The sequence below is a fragment of the Amphiura filiformis genome, chromosome 3 (genome assembly GCF_039555335.1).
Source record: "Amphiura filiformis chromosome 3, Afil_fr2py, whole genome shotgun sequence".
NCBI classification, from domain to species: Eukaryota; Metazoa; Echinodermata; class Ophiuroidea; order Amphilepidida; family Amphiuridae; genus Amphiura; species Amphiura filiformis.
Genome location: NC_092630.1, coordinates 31,359,581 through 31,382,737, shown reverse-complemented (window position 1 = coordinate 31,382,737; position 23,157 = coordinate 31,359,581). Strand labels below are relative to the sequence as shown.

The 23,157-nt window shown below is 39.9% G+C and overlaps 1 protein-coding gene across 1 annotated transcript; it reads right to left on the bottom strand.

Annotated features, from left to right (window-relative positions):
- Positions 1-1,208: 1,208 nt before the first annotated feature.
- LOC140148361 (TBC1 domain family member 25-like) lies at positions 1,209-22,865 on the bottom strand. Its single transcript, XM_072170286.1, is given in 5 exon segments — positions 1,209-3,769; positions 3,771-3,829; positions 6,877-7,028; positions 10,187-10,296; positions 22,754-22,865. Coding segments are annotated over 5 exon segments (2,670 nt in total). The 5' UTR covers positions 22,850-22,865; the 3' UTR covers positions 1,209-1,516.
- Positions 22,866-23,157: the final 292 nt, after the last annotated feature.

The following is a 23,157-nucleotide window of genomic DNA, read 5'->3' as shown; positions in this document are numbered from 1 at the left end:
ACATATCATATCCTGTGAGGGAAAGCATCAAAGTTTAAATAAATGGACATGTACATTGCCACTATCATTTTCACTCAGAAAGGAACAAAAATGGGTTTATTCAGATATGAACTTAATCAGCTGCTTGATATTTACCATTACACCGATTCCCTCTTTGCTAACTCATGATTGTGCTTCAATTTGTACAGCAATTCTCCACAATATTTCCACTCAGTCGTGGCCATTACAGAATAAAGAATTGGAACTTGATTTCTAATTGTACTTAGTTTTATAAACCATCACACAGGAATAAAAGAAACAATATGGATACAATACAAAAGCAATACACTCCTCTCAAACCTCAAGAAAATACTGAAATGGTTATGTGAACCCAATAGTGCAGCATTTAGTTCATTACGTTGAAGTATCCCAATAATCATCTACCGGAAACTAGCCTAAACATACATTTGGATTCAGCTCTTTACAAGCTTTCAATTAATAATTATTCACTGACCCCTAAGAACATCATCATTTTTCCTGGTTCATCTTTATAATTCTTGGTTCATGAGTCTTACAAACTTAATCATATGGCTAACTTTACAGCACAGCTTATAAATCAGGAACAAATCACTTGAGCTAGCTCAATGAATTCCAAATATCAAGAAGACTTGTGTTACCTTAGAGGCGCCTTTAGCATATATTACAACCATTGCATTGAACAGTCAAAACATAATTATAAACAAATTATTTATTCATCACTTGTGCTAAGCAAAAATTATTCTTTTCAAACAGTGTATCAATAATTGCTTTAGTTTCTTTACCAGTGTGTAACATCATCTGACCTTCCCACCCACCTGCAGCCATCACCACCCAAATCAATACAGTAAATAAACAACTCAATTGTCACATTTTGAGTTCATGTTATTGTGACATTTTCACCAGCTAAAATATGTTGCCACTCATACAATGTATATAATTTTCATACATGTTTTTTATGTCATTCAAGGGAGTTCAAATTTTGCCAGATCAACATGATGATGAGGCCAAAAAAAAAATAATGGTTTGTCTCAAAGCTCACCAAGTGGTTTGAAAACAAATGTGAAATGCGATTTTTTTTTTTATTCCCGACTTTTTCATGGTATTTGGAGAAAAAAATCTGATTTTCGCCGAATTTTTCCGGAAAAACTAAACTAAAAAAAAAAATTTGAAATAAAAAAAAAATTCCGCATTTCTTTTTTTTCCAAATCTCACAAATTTACAAATGCGCGCACAAGCTTTGAGACAAACCTTTTTTTTTTTTTGGCCTGATTGTGAACAAATCTGTATGAAAATGAGTGTTTCACAATACTTACTAACAATGTGCCTTTAGAATAATCATTACTTCTCACTGTACACACTTGGGTGGGATATAAATCAATATTAGAGTGTCTAGGTGTCCTAATAATGCTGTGGCACACATTCCCATATAGATCTTGCTGACATTTAGAATTATTGAATTAACCCTTACATGTATCTTTGTACCAAAACTATAATTACATCACAAGAGAGAATCTTGCGGTTTAATAATGTGCCCGTTAGCAGGTAAAGGTTTAGTAGGCCCACTCACACACTCCACGCGAGTTTTATTAACAGTATTCGTTGAATCGACAGCCTCTGATTGTAGGTAGTCAGCATACAGACTCCTTGCCTTATGCAGAACTTTGCCAAGATTATGTTTACGCACCATGCGATCAAAAAGCATGGCCATTTCATTGTAGTCCATTCTATTAGCCATGATGATGTTACGTTGGTCTAATAGGAGAGCCAAACACATGAACATCATGAATGGATTGCCACCACCAAAATCCTGAGGTGGGGGCAGACCACGGTAGGGACTACGAGAGGGACTCGTTGGGGGTGTTATTGATTTGATTGGTGACTGGTTTCTTGATGACCTTTCCGATGGTGACATTGGTGCCATTGATGAGTTGGGTGTGTGTGTTGCCGATTGCTGGAATATGCCCAATACTGTGCGATGTTCTCGAGGTGTACTTCTTGGGGTGCTACTACATGCACTTGAGGTGACGCTTGCTGAAGATGCTGACGAAATACTAGAATTGGTGCTGTGCCTGGATAAAGGAGATCTAGGAGGGGTTCCTGGTAGGGAACTATAAGGTGGACTATTGCTCCGATACAGTGAACTACTATCATTGCTTTGTTTGGAAGGTGATCCACTATCTGATAGTAAGGGCGTACTAGGGGAGTTGTTTCTGCTGCTCTCATTACTACTATATCGTTGTTTACTCTCTAATGGACTGTCGTTGTCAGATTTTGCCAAGGGTGAGTCCATATTTAGCACAGCCTGATTGGTCACCGAATCTGGCTTGATGTCTTTGATAAAAACAGATGTTTGACTTTCAGAGACATTTTCTGTGCAGGAGTTGGTATGACCAGAGAGGGTTAAAGGTTTCACAGCAGGTCTTGTAGGAGGCTGTGTTGAAAGTTCACTTTCATTTTGAGTGTCTAGATTTTCATTTCCAGTATTGTCAATGTTATCACTGTTGTTTTCAGGATTTTCTTGCTCCTCATTTTTACTGTCAACATTATCTTTGTCCACATTTGTACTGTCAGTGTTTTCTTTGTCCTCATTTTCATCTTTTGTGTTCTCTTTCTTTGACGTGTCACTACTTTCGTCTGCATCACGCCTTTTGCACGAACATTTCCCCGGATTTTCACCATCTTCATTCTCAACTTCATGCAAGATGCATTCCTTTGACTTCATGTCTTCACCTTCCATTGAGTGTGTTTTTGATAACACACCAGTTTTACCAGCCAAGTCCAAGCGTTCCCTTGACATACTGTGATGCCGGGAAAACCTGAAACGAGCCCTATCAACAGCAAAAGCTGAGGGAGAGCTACTAGATGGTGGCCCAGAAAGTTCTACACCATCAGCACCTGGTGGGTTTGGGGGAAGGGAGCTCCACATTACCTCCAGCATTCTAAGAGCTTCGGAGAAAGCAAATTCGCGTTTGAGCTCGAGCAGTAACCACCTGTAGCAGAAATACAAATCATCAGCATTCTCATCTTTCAGATACTCGTAGAATTCTGGATCGACGCAGCGTATCAGTTCTGTTAAGTGCAGAAACTTGACAGACATTGCTTTACCATCTGGCAAGAAGCTGCCTTTGAGTCTTAACATAAGAGCACAGAAGCAGAGGTATGTAGCAGCCTCATCTTGCATGATGTATAATATTGGAGATGCTAGATCAGACATTCCCTGGCAGTATGACACATCTGGATGTGCCAGAGAGTAGGTTGCCAACACATTAAACAGTTTGTTGATATTAGTATTCTCATCACCTCCTGCATAAAATTTCTCTTTGCGATCAGTTCTGAGGACGTCTTTCCTGACCATATTCATTATGGTTTTGAAGTCCTCTTTTGGTTCATTCAGCAGCTTCTTCTTCAGCTGTTCATATTCATTGGACTTGACCCTCACATGCTCCATTCTCTCTTTTCCCGATAGGCCATCAGGGAACACATTCAATAGGTGGCGCCACACAACCCTGCGTAGTGAATGATCAATACCACCTTGGTACACCCTCAGCCTCAACTGTTTTGGTCTCAATAGTCGCCCAGTTGGATCTAGAAAAGTCCAGAATTCTTGATCATCTAACGGGCGCATAGGAAGTTCATAGACTTCGTTTCTCTCTTTCTCTTCTACCGTCTGGAACACACTGGATACTTTTGTGAGTGTACGGCCAACTTGGTCAAAGAGAGCTCCCATTAAGGGTACAAAAGCGGTTTGGGGTGTTGCCATTATTTGTACCGGTTTCATGGCCACTGATGATATCCCAGCCTTCCAAAATACCTGCAAAACAAAGAGCACAAAACAACACATAATTATTTTGACATACAATGTTAATTTGCATATTTGATTCATGTGTCAACAACTGACTAATTGAGCAGTGGCATGACTGGGCATACATACTATCCAAACACATCAAAAATCACTTCTCTTGTTTTGGAAGATCACAATACATAACGTTAAGGGGGTACTACACCCCTGCCCAATTTTGTGCCTATTTTTGCATTTTCAAAAATTATAGTGCATGGTGGCAAGTAAGATATATATGTATATTATAGGGGCAAGGACTACAACTACTGCACTGAAAATTCAGCAACTCAAGGCAAGTAGTTATTGATTTATTTATCAAATATTGGTTTTCCCTTGTTTTTGACTGTATCTCCACAACTGTTGTCTGTGCTGAAATAAAATTTCCAGTGCAGTAGTTGTAGTCCTTGCCCCTATAATATACATATCTTACTTGTCACCAAATGTGCTATAATGTTTGAGAAAAAGGCAAAAAATAGGCACAAAATTGGGCAGGGGTGTAGTACCCCCTTAACACCACAGTAATTTTTGCAATATTTTCGTTCCATGTACGTATGATGTTACTTCATTATGATAATTTCAAACTACATGTAAGAACTTTAAAGGGAGAATTACAATACACTGGCATTTTTTTAGGAAAAGGTAATGTTTTCAACCTCATCAACTAAACAACATCATCAACTTAACATTCAATTTATTGGTATGTTTGTATTTTATGTTGGACACTTGTTTTACAGCAAGAGTACTGACTTCTTTACACATATTACCGTATTCGTCCGAGTATAGTCCCACGTTCAAGTATAGTCCCACCCCCCCATTTTTCGAAAAATTCCAGAATTTGTAAAAAAAGACCTAAATACTAGGATCATTCATGGTTGACCTAAAACAAATTGCATGATGTTTTGTGTTTTAATATGAAAATTGATCATTAGTATTCATGTCATACTCTATTAATGATTTCAAAATGCATTGAATTTGAAATGTTTTTTTTTTTTAATTCGAGTAGAATTCCACCCCCCAATTGTGAAAAGTTTTCACCTAAAAAATGGGTGGGACTATACTCGGACCAATACGGTAATCAGTAATAAGAGTTCTGACTTTTTTGCACATGTGAAATGATCGCAATTACATACAAATTATTTCCAAATCAAATACACATTGTATCCCAGGGCATGATGGACATATGCAGTAATTCACAATTAGGACTGTTGCCAATTTGGTCACACTACAATCAAGGAAAAAAATAGTTGGCACACTTGTGCTAAACAATTGAAATGCGTGCCCTATCAAAATTGGAGAGGCGAGTGAAACATACATGCAATATGTGAAGTACAGACTAACCCCTATCTCACCCTTCCCCACTCCCCATCTTTCAATGTTGGAGGGTCTTACGGGCCTGTTGACAACATGGCTTGGTCCAACATTGAATTAGGGGAGCAGGGGCAGAGATATACCAAACGACAGGCAAAGTGTGCCAACCTTTTTTTCCTGGAATGTCCGAGTCAAATCCTAAATATTGTATATGTTTTCTGTTATTACTCAATAACTCTGGAACGGATTGTCCGAGTCAAATCCTAAATATTGTATATGTTTTCTGTTATTACTCAATAACACTGGAACGGAATGTTGTATTAAATTCATATTTCACACAAAAACATGTAATAGATAGGCCTTTATGATGGCAGTACAAAAAAATAGAAAAATGTATTTGTTTATTTAGGTCATTAAGGGGGTACTACACCCCTGGCCAAATTTGTGCTTATTTTTGCATTTTCACAAAAATTATAGCGCATTGGTGACAAGTAAGATATGTATATTATAGGGGCATGAACTACAACTAATGCACTGAAAATTCAGGAACTCAAGGCAAGTAGTTATTGATTTATTGATCAAATACTGGTTTTCCCTCGTTTTCGACTGTAACTCCACAACTGTAGTCTGTGCTGAAATAAAATTTCCAGTGCAGTAGTTGTAGTCCTTGCCCCTATAATATACATATCTTACTTGTCTCCAATGCGCTAGAATGTTTGAGAAAAATGCAAAAATAGGCACAAAATTGGGCAGGGGTGTAGTACCCCCTTAAAAACACTGCTAATGCCTGATTTTGTGTCATGGCATGGGTTTGAATTACACAAGAATTGTTGGCACAAAAGAAAGAATAATTTTTAAATGCAGTATATTACATCAAATTACTTCTAATGTAAACGATAAATCCTGGATTGTAGCTCTTGCTCACATGAAGCTTGCATATTAGAAATCAATTAGGATACAACTAATCATCCCAGCCAGCGGTACTTTAATAGGAGCTAGAGAAGCTAGCTCAGGTGGGACATTTTTAAGATGGATGTACATAAGCTTAGCTCATCAACAAGGCAAGTCAAAATGTCTGGGTTGTTCTATGCACACTTGAGAACATTTCATAACCTAGATGTTCAATAGCAATGACACAGCGCTGCGGCAGTACAAAACATAACAAAATTCATATCATATATCAGTAAAACTTGCACTGCCACATCTGTGCAATATTGTAGAATGTATTCATGATTAGACTCTATTATATAGAATAGATGCGTGTGATTAAAGCTGATCCACTTATATTATGCACAGCTTGAATGCTGTATAACAATTGTATTTTCACAATATCAAATGTAAATTACAAGTCCTGTTCATTTAAATTTTTTATCTGCACTCAACTTCATTGCATGAGTCTAAATAAGGCCAAAAAAAAAAGGTTTGTCTCAAAGCTCGCGCGCGCATTTGTAAAATCGTAAGATTTGGAAAAAAAGAAATGCGGAATTTTTTTTTATTACAAAATTTTTTTTTTTTTTAGTTTTTCCAGAAAAATTTGGCGAAATTCAGATATTTTTCTCCAAATACCATGAAAAAAGTTGTGAAGAAAAAAAAAAAAAAAAATAGCATTTCGCATTTGTTTTCAAACCACTTGTGAGCTTTGAGACAAACCATTATTTTTTTTTTTCCTAATCTGTGAGTTGGGGGGGGTAAAGGTGTTTGTGCAATTTTACCTGGTCCTTCAAATGGTTTAGCATCTACTTTGAGTCTGAGCTGTGGATCAGATGCAGTAAGTATGGCAGCATCTAAATCCCAATCAGATAATAAGGACAGGTAAACTTCGGCACCATCATCATCCAGAGACAGGTAACTTATGGTGAATTCACTGTGGAGAACAAAATACACATCACAACATAATTTTTCAATTCAATTCCAATTCAGTATTTTGATACCTAGGTAACCCTAATCCTAGAGGCATTATTATTCCATTTGGTAATATTCAAATTCTGTGCACTTTTTATGTTTGCTTATTGTACTTTTCTACTTGAAAATGGAAAAATGTTCATCTAAATCTCATATTTGTTTATTTTTGATAATTTGGGACTAATTTCAGCATTCGAACAGCATGTATTGTCGAAAAGGTAGACTATTATTTGTTGCAATAAATGTAGTGAACGACCATTGCTAGAAAACAAGAAAAAAATGTTTTCCTGTAAAACAGACAATATGGTCTACCAAATCAGATGGCTGGATGTGTTGCGTATGTGCCACTGCCTCGCTCCAGGAAAAGCAGTTAAAGAACCAAGGGTGTGTGCTTTTGTAGCTTTTGGAAGGATTAGGTTAGTTTTTAATTCTTATTCATTACACTATACATGTTTTAGGCAGACAGCTCTGAGCATGCAGTATTCAGTCTAGTCTCTGTATTTGGTTCCAAATGTCATGGTTCTATCATATTTTGGGGCTGTGCAATAATTATGAGGCTGGGGAGGAGGTAAAATTCCCAAACAAAAATTCAAATTCCTGTCAAAAATTGCTTGCTCGCCCCTTGGCCTGCTAAAAAAAATCTATGCCCCCCTTTACATACCAAGTTTTTTTGGTTCCCAATTGGCCAACTTTGGATGGTGTATCATTCGAGCATAGTGAAAAGGAAATTTTGACTGTTTTCCTAAGTCTTTTTACAGCATATCCAGTATTTAATGTGTGCCAAGAATTGCTTGCCCCCCCCCCCTTTTTGACCTGGAAAAAAGAGGGGAGCTGCCAAAAAAATCTTGCTCCCCCAATTTTGCCCTCCCCAAAGCTGATAAGTATTGCATTAAATGTCTCTGTACTGTTTTCCTAAGTGTTTTTTAGAGCCTGTTTATTTAAAAGGTGTCCCGTATTAATGAGTGCCATTCTTGGAAAAAAATATTGAGCTATTATTAACTTGATTGTTGTGCTATATAGATTAAAAGTATGTGTGCATACTTTAAAATCTCATATAAGTCACATATGACTTGTTTGAAATCTGCATTAATCACTGATAACCTTAGCCTCTGAAGCCTGGGTCTATATACACTCTACACTACATTGGAAGTATAATTTGAGGGATGTAGAGCAAAAATATTATATTGCAAATAAGTTCAAAAAACGAAAAAATCAAAAATCATGTTTAGCACTTCCACATCAGTCCCATCCAATTACACTGTTAATGTAATTATCTATACTGTGTATGGCCCATTAGACATTCTACATCTACCACTAGATACACGTCTACCACTCGTAGCTATGATTGCCTGGCACATTTGACATTGTACTGTGATTATACACTTTCATACAAAGCCCAGAGCTGCCAACCTTGAAACTAAGTTTTCAGTATTCTCAAGATTTAAATAATATCTTCATTTGGTGACCCTGTCGGTTTATCATTGTGCAAGCGAGCATGGAATTTGATGATATAGATTACAATTACATGAGCTTCATTCCCTGATCTGCGTAACCAGGCTTAGCCTAAACAGATTAACAACACCATCCTGATGACCACAATATTGCATCTGGTCTAGAGGAAAAATCAGGAGGGGCCAAGCATTTTTGGCATGCCATTTGGAAATTTACCCCCCCAGACTCATTATTATTGCACAGCTCCTTAAAATCAATCCGATTCTGTGGATTAGAGGTATATTTGCATATTGGCCTCATTTGACCGTAAGATGACCCTTGACCTCAACATCCTTAGGGTCACTGTAAGTCCCCTACCCTATGATAATTGCTAACAAGTTTGAGTTCACTTGTAGTGATACTTCAGAAATAGCTAATATTTTACGAAAACTCCATTTAGCACTATACATGCAAATACACATAGTGAAATTTAAGGACTGCATCTCTCCAACATTCAGGTGAAGTGAGACCAGGACTGGATTTACCTTTTTGGAGCCCTGGGCCAGGCCAAAATTTGGAGGCCCCAAACTCACCGTGAGGAAGGCATGTGTGCACGCATAGTGGCCAAGTTTTATTTTGGGTATAAGATCAACTGCAGCAGGGGCATAGCCAGCTTTATTTGTGTGTGGGGGTATGGGGGGGCAAAAAAAATGGGGGGGGAGGCAAAGACGAAAGAAAATTCGGGTTTCATCTTTTAGAGACACTGTACATGTGAAGTCTAATTTGAGCTTTTAAAAAAGGGTTTATGGGACAATGTGTGTAGCGCGCAAACATTTTGAATTTTACATTATTTTGCCCATGATCTGAGAGAAAAAGGCTTAAGTGGGACAATGTGCGCGCGTAGCACGCCAAACATTTTGTATTTTACTATTTTGGCCCATGATCAGGGTGATTTTTGGTGGAAAACAGGCTCCTTGTCGCTTTTCTTTTCCTTTGCTTTCCCGATTTTCTCTTTCATTTATTTCAGAGGGGCACTTTCCTCTTTCATTCTTTGTCGGGGGAACTCTGCCCCCTCTCCTTGTAATATTTGCTATATAACGGCGTAAAATTTGCAATTTTACCTTATTTGGGTCCAATGGTAAATCCGGCCCTGAGTGAGACATACTAAAAGAAAGCATGATGCTATAAAAACTAAACTAAGTGATTCCCCTAGATGAAAAAAAAAGTATAAATGTATGCAGGGGAGCAGACATACCACAATATATAAATTAGTTTTGTACATGTAATGTGTAAATGGATTAAAGACAAACTCTCAGTGGTATTTTGAATGGAAAAAGTGCCACCATATTTATTCATTTTTCATCATGACGTACGTTGTTCCAGACTCCAGATATATGTAGAAAGTAAATCTACATAATATGTATGCCCATGTGATTGTCTGATAATATACGTCACCTGCATATACACTAGCATTCAAAACATTTACTTATAGCACTATCCATGGATCAATCACATAACATCCCTGCTGCAGCAAGAATCAGGAGATTATAGAGATGTAACAAGCAGTTTTAAATCAATAACAAAAGCAGAAAAAAATCTTATAAAATATCAATGACATTTTGAGTAGAATAAATGGAATTAAAGAGCATCATGAAATCAATGGTGTTAAGTTATGTGGCCTTTGCTTACCTTTTGAGTTGGAAAGCCTGCATAAGCAGCAATTGAAGCATTTCAAATGTAGTGATCTCCGGATCTATGCTGAAGCTCTTGTACTCAGGTTGCAAGAGTCCAGAACACTTCTGCAAAGGGAGTAGATAAGAGAGGGAAATATATTAAAAGCTATAAGATAACAAATGCATGTTACTTTAGTTTAAAGGCATAGTAGAATAAGAACAACTCATCACTATTAACACATCATCACCAATGTCTTTTCTCCTTTCATCAGTTCCAAGCACAGGGAATAAAAAAAAAACCCAAAAAACCAAGAAAAAACCCAAAACACATCATCACCAACATCTAGATTAAAATTACTACAAATATTTTGAAAATTAAAAAGTGTTTTTAACTTTTTTCCCAAAACAATTTATAAATTAATTATTTCTCCAATCAGGTGTCTAACATTTACCCTATAAACATGGCCACAGGGCTTTTTGGTGTTGGGAAAGGAAAGAAGTTTTAAAGGAAGAAAATTAACAAAGCAGTTGTTTGTTTCCCTCCGGATTTGAACCTCACACCCCTTGGGTGCCAACCACGATCACATCATCAGAGATCGGTAGCCATGGGTGTTTCGCTGGCCTGGCCAATGACATCATACATAAGGGTAATTGCATCAATGCATCACATAGGATGCATGCATGCACATTGGCTTCGCTTTGAAAGATTTTACAAGATTTATTAGTGTAAGGGTTTAAAATAATTAAGTCTGCAATTAACCCAAATAAATTTTGCATCATACTTCGGGTACACTACTGGTATTTTAATTAAAAATTTTATGGTTTAAATTCCCAAAATTGACTTCCATTTTATTCACCACTAACAATTTGGATTAGGATTATACACATGATAACATAATTACATTATTATAATCACCACACATGGGTACTTGCTGGTGTACAAACAATTTCTTTTAAATATAATATAAATATAAATTTCAATAAATAAATTTCGGAATTTATATCTATAGCGCATTTTCCAGAGGATTCAAAGAGCTGTTATTTCGCTGCGTGGTGAATCATCACAATCAGATCGCATTAACTAGGCTGGTTGCAGCCGAACATGGCGCAAACCTATCCGCACTTAGATTGTAACATCCACCCATTTTCTGCAGCTCCCCAAATTCCATTGGGTGGAGGAAGTTTTTGATAACCAAACAACTAATCACCAATTTTTTAAAGCAGGAGGAAACCGGAGATCCAGGAGAAAACCTGTGAGAGCGAGCATGGATCGGGATAAACCAAGTGCACATACAGGCCTTAGGCACGGCCGGGCTTGGAACCCGGGACCTCAGTGGTGCAAGGCGAGGGAACTACCGCTGCGCCAACTCGCCCCCCAAATACATCTTTGAATACCCAGATGTAATATTTTGCATAATTTTGCATTCATATTGCATATAAATTCTTATAAAATTGAAAATGGAAAACCTGTTATGTTTTGTTTTATTGAATTAAATTGTAATGAAATGAAATCAAATAAACATGCAGCGAAAAGAGTCATTAAATTTTGACTTTCACATGTATATTTTTTTACTCAATTTGTGGTAGACTTCTGGAGCCAAGGACTAAGTCTGTTTTAAATTTTTTGGTGTACATTTATTCAAATGATACAGGCACATAAACCTCATTTTTATTTGAGGTACGGTTTAGCTTGTAAGCAGAAATTTGATTGGTTCCAGGGTGTCATCTACACGCTTGTAGAGGTGCACATTATGTAGTGTGTTGTAGGTGTACATCTGAAGTGCAATACTCGCATGCGATCGTATTACGCAACTGAAGTTGTAAAAGTCTAGTTCATTCTAGTATACATTGTAGAGTCCTAACCTCATTTGTTGCCAAAATACATGCATGTTTACTATCCTCGAATATGTCATAGATGATAGGCTTGGCAGGTCCAATATTTTTTATTGTCAAAATGAAGCTAATATTAGACACTCGCTATGTGGTGAAAGTAATGTGGTGAAAAGTGTACAGTAATGTACAATTTAGTACGGTAACACAACATTCAACATTTCAGTATGTTGATCACTTCAGTTCAATCAAAATGATTCCAGCCAATTAAAATGATTGAAATATAATAAAGACCTGGTCCACACAAGTGTATTTTTCTCCACTTATTACAATCGTATTACAACATGAGTACCGTGTGTCCACTCAATGTCGTCGCCATACTACAAAATCGTGCCATCATTCGCGAATGATTAAAATTTCCATCAATGGGCCGGTTTGTAGCATGATTGTGTCGTAATTGCTGACAAAAATTACCTGTGTGTACACATTTTGTCATTGTATTTATGTTTACTCAATGGACTTCGTAATTGCTGTGGCGTGTGTATAACCAGAATTTAGATGACGAGGTGCTGACCGTGATCGTTTATCATAATCGTGTCATAATTGGGTGATTACGCAGGGACTGCCTTTTGAGGAGAGCGAGAGCAATCGCTCTCTTCTGCTATCCTTAAATCTGATATAGGAGAGTGATTTTTAGCTCTCCTTATTTGACCATTCTCTCCTTACATTCTATTGTAAATGCTTTAAACAGCTCTCCTTGGAGGCTCCAGAAGAGCTATTTAATGCTCTCCTGCAAATTCTAAAAGACAGTCCCTGATTACGACACGCTGACGAAAATATACTTGTGTGCACTGGGTCTACATTTTTTTGTAAGTTTAAGCATTTTGCAAAAAACAAAGGTGAAACATATTTCCTTATCATCAGATCATGGCTCATTTTATATTAACTCAAATATGAACCATACAAGAGACAATAATGGTTATCAGTGGAAGTACTTTCCTTTCAAATCTGTTTGCTTGTTGACAAATACTGACAACCATTAAAAACTATGCCAATAAATTGGTTGCATTGTTAGCTTGCTCAGTGTAACAGATGGAAAGTTCTCATCATAACACAATCAACTTGTAACAAGCTAACATCAACAGTACATGTATTTCAAACTCTAGGTGTTACTAGCCTGTGGACAATACACAATATTTATAGAGTTACCTTTTATAGTTTAGCTTATTTGGCATCGCAACCAAACAATCAGTTAATCACAAAATACAAATACACACTAGCAAATTCAAGCAATGCAATACCATCACAGACACAGACAACCAAAATAAGAAACAAAAATAATCGAGGCAATTCTTGACTAGGGGTGTCGATGTTTAAACGTTTCACATTTAACCGAACGCAAATGCCCTATCCATTTAGAAAAATTACCCACAGTTATGTAACCAACATTTTTAATACTCTCAAATTTTGATATGTTACACAGTCTAAGTAGAATAGAAATGCACACAACATTGTCAGTGGTACAATTGCAATTCTTTTGTGGTGAGACTGAGTCCTGTGGACGTCATCGACTGCAGTGACTTCTAAGTACTACCCAACCAGGGATGCTTGGTCAGTGTCAGTGACAAACACCAACCCAAATAATCAACACAATTGACAGAGGAAGGCATGGCCTAAAAGTCACTTGCTTGTTGTAGATCATTGCTACTGATCCACCCCAAACAATCAAATTTGTGCACTCTATGTCTTGATGTCATTCACATGGACTTGGTATGCAGTGAACTGACAATGTAATTAGAAATTTAATTTATTCCAATAGGTATTCTTTATGGCATAAAAAAGAACCCAGATATATTTTTGTAGTTCAAAGGTAAACAAAGAATACAATTTCCGCCTTTTGTTCTTGTTTAGTAAATAAAAAAAAAGTAAGTTGGTTAGCACACAGAAAAGTTAGATTTGTTTCATGATATCAAGTAAGTAACATACGGCTTATGCTAAAAATTTACCATGCTTTCCCCCTCCCCTCACACTCGTTGAATCCGCTCTCTCACCCTCTCTCCTCTCACATTCTTTGAATCCTCTCTCCCTCACCAGGGCTCTCTTTTTCCATTTGATACATAATTCTTTTCAACCATTCTCTTAACCAGTTCCCCTGTCCCACCCTGGGTCTAACCCTTCTCCTCACCTTTCCTCCCATGCCAGCTGCTGAATCTCAACCCCCTCACTCTCACTTTACTGCCCCCCTACCTCCGTCACTCTCATTTTACTGTCCCCTCTACCCCTCACTCTCACTTTACTGTCCCCTACCTCTCGCTTTCACTTTACTGACTCCTACCCCTTTGCTCTCACTTTACTGTCCCCCTACCCCTTGCTCTCACTTTACTGTCCTCCTACCCCTCACTCTCATTTTACTGTCCCCCCTACCCCTCACTCTCACTTTACTGCCCCCCTACCCCTTGCTCTCACTTTACTGTCCTCCTACCCCTTGCTCTCACTTTACTGTCCCCTACCCCTTGCTCTCAATTTACTGTCCCCTACCCCTTGCTCTCACTTTACTGTCCCCTACCCCTTGCTCTCACTTTACTGTCTCCCCTACCCCCTTGCTCTCACTTTAGAGAAGTCCTCCTACCCCCTCACTCTCATTTTACTGTCCCCTACTCCTTGCTCTCACTTTACTGTCCCCTACCCCTCGCCTTTACTGGCCCCCTACCCCTCAATCTCACTTTACTGTCCCCCTACCTCTTGCTCTCACTTTACTGTGCCCCTACCCCTAGCTCATTTTACTGTCACCCTACCCCTTACCCTCACTTTACTGTCCCCTACCCCTTGCTCTCGCTTTACTGTCCCCCTACCTCTTGCTCTCACTTTACTGTTCCCCTACCCCTAGCTCATTTTGGGGTAGTAAGTTGGTTAGCACACAGAAAAGTTAGATTTGTTTCATGATATCAAGTAAGTAACATACGGCTTATGCTAAAAATTTACCATGCTTTCCCCCTCCCCTCACACTCGTCGAATCCGCTCTCTCACCCTCTCTCCTCTCACATTCTTTGAATCCTCTCTCCCTCACCAGGGCTCTCTTTTTCCATTTGATACATAATTCTTTTCAACCATTCTCTTAACCAGTTCCCCTGTCCCACCCTGGGTCTAACCCTTCTCCTCACCTCTTTCCTCCCATGCCAGCTGCTGAATCTCAACCCCCTCACTCTCACTTTACTGTCCCCCTACCTCCGTCACTCTCATTTTACTGTCCCCTCTACCCCTCACTCTCACTTTACTGTCCCCTACCTCTCGCTTTCACTTTACTGACTCCTACCCCTTTGCTCTCACTTTACTGTCCCCCTACCTCTTGCTCTCACTTTACTGTCCTCCTACCCCTCACTCTCATTTTACTGTCCCCCTACCCCCTCACTCTCACTTTACTGCCCCCTACCCCCTTGCTCTCACTTTACTGTCCTCCTACCCCTTGCTCTCACTTTACTGTCCCCTACCCCTTGCTCTCACTTTACTGTCCCCTACCCCTTGCTCTCACTTTACTGTCCCCCCTACCCCCTTGCTCTCACTTTAGAGAAGTCCTCCTACCCCTCACTCTCATTTTACTGTCCCCTACTCCTTGCTCTCACTTTACTGTCCCCTACCCCTCGCTCTCACTTTACTGTCCCCTACCCCTTGCTCTCACTTTACTGTCCCCCCTACCCCTCGCCTTTACTGGCCCCCTACCCCTCACTCTCACTTTACTGTCCCCCTACCTCTTGCTCTCACTTTACTGTGCCCCTACCCCTAGCTCATTTTACTGTCACCCTACCCCTTGCCCTCACTTTACTGTCCCCTACCCCTTGCTCTCGCTTTACTGTCCCCCTACCTCTTGCTCTCACTTTACTGTGTCCCTACCCCTAGCTCATTTTACTGTCCACCTACCCCTTGCTCTCACTTTACTGTCCCCTACCCCTTTGCTCTCACTTTACTGTCCCCCTATCCCTCGCTCTCACTTTACCTTCCCCCTACCACCTCACTCTCATTTTACTGTCCCCTACTCCTTGCTCTCACTTTACTGTCCCCTACCCCTCGCTCTCACTTTACTGTCCCCTACCCCTTGCTCTCACTTTACTGTCCCCCTACCCCTCGCCTTTACTGGCCCCCCTACCCCTCACTCTCACTTTACTGTCCCCCTACCTCTTGCTCTCACTTTACTGTGCCCCTACCCCTTGCTCTCGCTTTACTGTCCCCCTACCTCTTGCTCTCACTTTACTGTGTCCCTACCCCTAGCTCATTTTACTGTCCACCTACCCCTTGCTCTCACTTTACTGTCCCCTACCCCCCTTGCTCTCACTTTACTGTCCCCCTATCCCTCGCTCTCACTTTACCTTCCCCCTACCACCTCACTCTCATTTTACTGTCCCCTACTCCTTGCTCTCACTTTACTGTCCCCTACCCCCCTCGCTCTCACTTTACTGTCCCCTACCCCTTGCTCTCACTTTACTGTCCCCCTACCCCTCGCCTTTACTGGCCCCCCCTACCCCTCACTCTCACTTTACTGTCCCCCTACCTCTTGCTCTCACTTTACTGTGCCCCTACCCCTAGCTCATTTTACTGTCCCCCTACCCCTTGCCCTCACTTTACTGTCCCCTACCCCTTGCTCTCGCTTTACTGTCCCCCTACCTCTTGCTCTCACTTTACTGTGTCCCTACCCCTAGCTCATTTTACTGTCCACCTACCCCTTGCTCTCACTTTACTGTCCCCTACCCCTTGCTCTCACTTTACTGTCCCCCTATCCCTCGCTCTCACTTTACCTTCCCCCTACCACCTCACTCTCATTTTACTGTCCCCTACTCCTTGCTCTCACTTTACTGTCCCCTACCCCTCGCTCTCACTTTACTGTCCCCTACCCCTTGCTCTCACTTTACTGTCCCCCTACCCCTCGCCTTTACTGGCCCCCTACCCCTCACTCTCACTTTACTGTCCCCCTACCTCTTGCTCTCACTTTACTGTGCCCCTACCCCTAGCTCATTTTACTGTCACCCTACCCCTTGCCCTCACTTTACTGTCCCCTACCCCTTGCTCTCGCTTTACTGTCCCCCTACCTCTTGCTCTCACTTTACTGTGTCCCTACCCCTAGCTCATTTTACTGTCCACCTACCCCTTGCTCTCACTTTACTGTCCCCTACCCCTTGCTCTCACTTTACTGTCCCCCTATCCCTCGCTCTCACTTTACCTTCCCCCTACCACCTCGCTCTCACTTTACTGTCCCCCTACCCCTTGCTCTCACTTTACTGTCCCCTACCCCTTGCTCTCGCTTTACTGTCCCCCTACCCCTTGCTCTCACTTAATTGTCCCCTACCCCTAGCTCACTTTACTGTCCCCTACCCCCTAGCTCACTATACTGTCCCCTACCCCCTTACTCTTACTGTTCCCTTGCCCTTTCACGACTGATCCAAATATGACAGTCCCCCTTTTTTGTGTTCAGAGGGAGACTTAGTAATCACTGGGGTGTGTGTGGGGGTGTGTGTGGGTTATGTGAGGTGTTTTCGGAAGAGCTTGTGAACACGTTATCTTGAGAACCGCAATTGCTATTATGATGAAACTTGGTAGGGGGTGGTATGACCAGAGAGTCTCATCCTGATTAGATTTTCTGTGCAAAATATAGTAATTAAGTACCGGTACTTAATTTGCATTATTTATTCATATCAAGCAAAATACCTTATGAACAGATTATCTGGAGATCTGTATGGGATACAGTGACGTAACTTGGTGGGGAGTAGCGCGGCCATAAGTTCTCGACCCGATTAGATTTTCAGCACAAAACACGGTAATTAAGTACCTAATTTGCATAATTTATGCGTACATGTATCACGCAAAATACCTTATAAAAAGCTTGTGAACACGTTTTCTTAAGAACTGTAAGTGCTACATGTATGATGATGAAACTTGGTAGGGGGTAGCATGACCAGAGAGTCTTAACCTGATTAGATGTTCAGCGCAAAATACATGGACCTAAGTTGTTGCATAATTTATGCGTATCAAGCAAAATCCATTGTGGACAGATTATCTGGAGATCCGTATCCATTGGTAGAGTGAATTAACATGGTGGGGAGTAGCACGGCCAGAGGTTCTCGACCTGGTTAGATTTTCAGCGCAAAATACCTTGCAAACAGATCATCTGGAGATCCGTATGGGGTACATGTAGAGAGACATAACTTGCTGAGGAGTATGTAGCATGGCCAGAGGTTCTCAACCTGAATAGATTTTCGGTGCAAAATATGCTAAATCGGCAGCTCATTTTGGGGTCATCCACGTAGGTCAAATCGCCATAGATTGTTGCAGGTTCATGAAACTTGGTGGGAACGACCAAAAAAAAAAGTCATTTTGGGGTCATTCAGGGTCACCCGGGGTCAAATTGCCATATATTGTTGCAGGCATACCGTGGAAACATGGCATGTTGCCCATTGGGATCGACGCTAAGTCAGGTACCGCATGAGATTCATGAAATTTGGTGGGAATGACCAGCTTAGTGAGACAAAAAATGTCAAGGCCATTTTGGGGTCATTCTGGGTCAAATCACCAGATTGCTGCAGGTTCATTTACTTCTACCAAAAGTAATCGCAAAAACAGGCGGTTATGAAAGCAGGCGACACACATGGTTCGAGAACGGCCTTGTTTTTTTTCTTAAGAGGAAAGGAAGCTTTATAAACATTTTGCTTCAGTTTTCAGCACTAATTATTGGTGAAAGGTGTAGACCCAATTTATTCACCTACATGTATAGGATAGACGTCAATGAAAGCCCCGGTGTTGTCACTGCCTACATGTATGCAAAGGCGTAACGCATGATCGTATCCTTTAGTCAAAAATTTTGAGCTGATAGGGCAAACAGACCTTCTTTTTCCCCTAAAATTGTAAACCAAAAGGACTCTGTAGCCAAAGTTCTCAGGGACTTTGGCAAAAATACTGGAAAGGACACTTCAACCATGCTGGCAGTAGCATATGGTTTGAATATATTTTCTCTGTTGGAACCCCGGTGGCATGGAACATTCTTCATTCAACTTTCATGGTAAAATGACCACATGGTTTTGATGCCCTGTAGTTCTGACCATACAATCAACTCGAGTTCAACTCATGCCATATTCTATATCCATGAACAAAATGAGAACCCATTTGCAAGTACGAATGTATTTTACATGTACATCATCAATTTACTTCTGCAAAATTCTGCCATTACATACAAGTCTGGTTACAGATACATACAGATGAAAACATTGAAATTTTAATGATAAAAATATTATGGTTTTAAACTTTTTTTGAAACTGAGAAAAAGTCTTTATTCTACAACAATGTCCTTTCATATCCCCAAATAGCACTTTCTATTAATTGTTTTGGTATAGTAATTCACTCCTCGTGTATCTCTCAGTGTGTGTTTTTATCATAAGACTTTCATTTCCGTAAGTCTGGTGAGAGCAAGCAACCACAAGCCAAATGAGGTCATTCAAAACCCACTATTGTTATGCATTAGTCGTGCTGGAAGGCGATCAAAACATGTTGAAAGCAAAACAATTCTAAGATACACCTTTTCCTTTGAAATTAATTTTCTCGATCAAATAAAAACAATAATAGTATTTTTCCAGTAATGTCAGATTGAGCAGATAAAATGTGCTTGGATATACCTTTTTAAAAATAAAAAAATCCTGATGTTAAAATTAGGCATTTTTGATTTTTATAAATCTAAACTTCGCCTTTTGAGCTTTTTTTCACAGAAAACTTGTAAGTTACATTGTAAAAAAACCGCTGAGTCGTTTCCACTTGAGCTGGCTCTGCAATAACATGCGATTGTGAAGAGGTTGGGCAGAGATAAGTGTCTTAACATGCCTGCTCTCCAGAACATCGGACCCCGTAGGCGTAGCGTAGACCACTCCACTGATCCTTCCCTTGGGCTCTTTGTCCTTGGGATGTACATGTATGTAAGGACCGGCAGATCGTGTTTGTGGATGCTGTAAGTGGGTGCTGCACTGCTGATCCTGTGGTCGCGATAAATTCTTTTGAGTTTCTCAGATAAGTCCCTGTGATATGGGATGGTAATGCTTGTTGTTCTCCCCATCTGATTAGTGGTTGTGGCAGTGGGTTTAGTGTTATCCTTGTTCAAGGCCATGATGTTTATGGCCCAGTCCTGGTAACCACAGTTACCCAGAGCTTTGCGAAGATGTTAATGTTCAGCGATCTTGTCAAAGTCTTTGATGACGATCGACTCAACTCTATGGAACAGGCTATTGACCACAAGTTTCTGAATGAGCGGGTGATTGGAACCGAATGTGTCTGTGATTGGAACCGAATGTGTCTGTTTACGATAAACAGACACAGTAAGGGAGCGATCTTCTTCCATGGACACTAAACAGTCAAGAAAAGTGAGTTTGTTATCTGACAATCCTTCTTGCATGAACATGATATGGGGATCAATTTGATTGATGTGGTAGAAAAACCTATCAAATTCATTGGATTTAATTACAATCCAAGTATCATCCACCTTAACGATACCATCTGGTTGAGTGCTATACCGGGAAAAGTTGACAAAGCAATGTGCTCAAATCTTAGATACAGATTAGAAATAATCGGCCAAAACATCCATGGCATTGTTGGCGTGAAATAGGCAATTTGGGTGAGGGCTGACAACCATCCCTCAACCATGCAGGAGATGCCCGGGCCAAACTTTAACACGGTTGGGGCAGAATCATAAAGGACATTCTACGGCGATTGTCATCAGTGATTTTCCCTGAAAACAGTGAAAGTAGATTATTTCCTGTAATTTTTGTGCTCAGCAATTGGCTGTGATGCTGAATAAGGGGGAAAAAGTGGTAAAAAGTGGAAACATCACAGAAGGGTCCATGATGCTAACCAGTAACCACAAGGCAAACACATCCACAACAAAGCAAAACTTGTCGCTGATCCCCGATTGATCAATCAACCCTCATGGCAACAAAAGAACCGACCATGAGTCGACCGTCAAATTGGAACCACTCTTATTTGCGCTATTCCTCCTTCACAGACAAATTCATCTCTTTTAAGGGGGTACTACACCCCTGGCCAATTGTGTGCCTATTTTTGCATTTTTCTCAAAAATTATAACGCATTGGTGACAAGTAGGATATGTATATTATTTATAGGGGCAAGGACCACAACTAATGCACTGAAAATTCAGCAACTCAAGGCCTGCAAGCAGTTATTGATTTATTGATCAAATACTGGTTTTCCCCATTTTTGACTGTACATGTAACTCCACAACTGCTGTCTGTGCTAAAATAAAATTTCCAGTGCAGTAGTTGTAGTCCTTGCCCCTATAATTTACATATCTTATTTGTCACCAATGCGCTATATTTTTTGAGAAAAATGCAAAAATGGGCACAAAATTGGCCAGGGGTGTAGTACCCCCTTAAGAGATGAATTCTCCAGTCAAATGAATTCTCCAGTCCAGTCATTTTGATTAAAATCTTCAAAGTAAAAACACATGTGAATTCTGTACACAACTTTCACAGCCCACCATGCATAAATTATTATAATATCGATGGAGCTGACCACGGGATTGTGAATTGCAAAAGCGATAAAAATCAGCTGTTGTGGTCGAAGGTTTGTAAAAATATTACCGGGTAGGCCATTATATATGATTTAGGGGTCAATATGGGGTTTTATTTTGTAAGATGTAAAATAATACTGAAAAAAATACACAATTTTTATAAACTTTTGCACATGAAATCTGGTAGATTATTGAATGGAGTTAAGTCAAGTCAACCCGAACTGGTATTGTTGCATCCGACGCAAGATACACATGCAGAAACAGGAACCCTGCACACAGCTCTCGCTCCTATTAACAACGCAATTGAAGACAAAATTCAGAATTTAGCACATGGTACGGTAAGGTTTTTATTTTTTATTATTTAATTACAATATCAAAATTATCTTCTGAGTCTGTGCCCAGGGTCTGTGCTAGTCTTTGGCACCGGTTATCACAGTGATGATGCATCCAGTCTGGTCTGTGTATACAGCAAAATAACGATAGTGGCAGTGTCGTCACAAAAACCTTCAAGTTCAATATGGTGGCTTCCTTGAATTGCCAAGTTCGCCAACTACATGTAGCGTATATCTCCGAGGAGTAAATGCATTTTTCTCCGATATTTGTATACGCAAATGGCAGTTTCAACTTCCACATGACATGTTTTCTTTAAAATGAATCTTTATTGACAGTGACTTATAAAAAGGTATAGTTTACAAACAACAGCGAGTCTACACTATGAGTATTAAAAGAATAACTACTGATTTATAATAAATTACGGTATCATATCCTTTGATAGTCCAATGCTGGTCTGTTCCTGCACGACAACTTGCAAGGAAGGATGTACGGATTGGTACCAGTACATGAACATGATGAATGTCAATTTTCTACTATTTTATTAATGTTCCTTTTCAATTCAAATGTCCCACTATCTGAAATGCTATTAAATGTCAACATCTCATATCTGACATATATTGATAGTCATCATCATCAGTGGCAGTGCTGATTATCATCACACACACATCTTCAGTGACTGACTGTAGACATTTGGTAGACTAATTTACATTTCATCGCATACATTGTGTATGCAGTGCAGTGACTACCACTGCACTACACTGCCACTAGCACTGTTAACACTCATGATAGGTCGCACTCCGAGTCTAGTAAAAAGCAATTATTTATATAATTAAATGAAAACCACAAATCGAATTAAACATGAAAACTTACCATTACTTGGACTCTTATAGCATCCCGGTTTCCACCCGCCTTGGATCCCAAAGAAGCCATTTTACGGGCAAATAATTCCACAGTTTCTGACAGCATCTGGCATTTTTCGTGAGAGCACCTGATCGATTGACTTGGCACATCGGTGCTTTGCTGAATCCCTTTTGTGACTCACATCCGTACAATTTCTATGTACGAAATGGAGCTGGTAGAAATGAGAACGTAAAAAATAGCCGTTGTCAAAAAAAAGGTGGTATGTGGCGCTATTTCTCTGAACAGGTTGCCTATTGAAGTAAATGATACAAAAGTGAGCGTATGTTTTATTGCTTACCTACTTACCTTGTTTGACCTTTAAATCACCTGTCATGCCTGATTGAGGCTGATGAGGGGGAGGGGCAGTTGGGTGG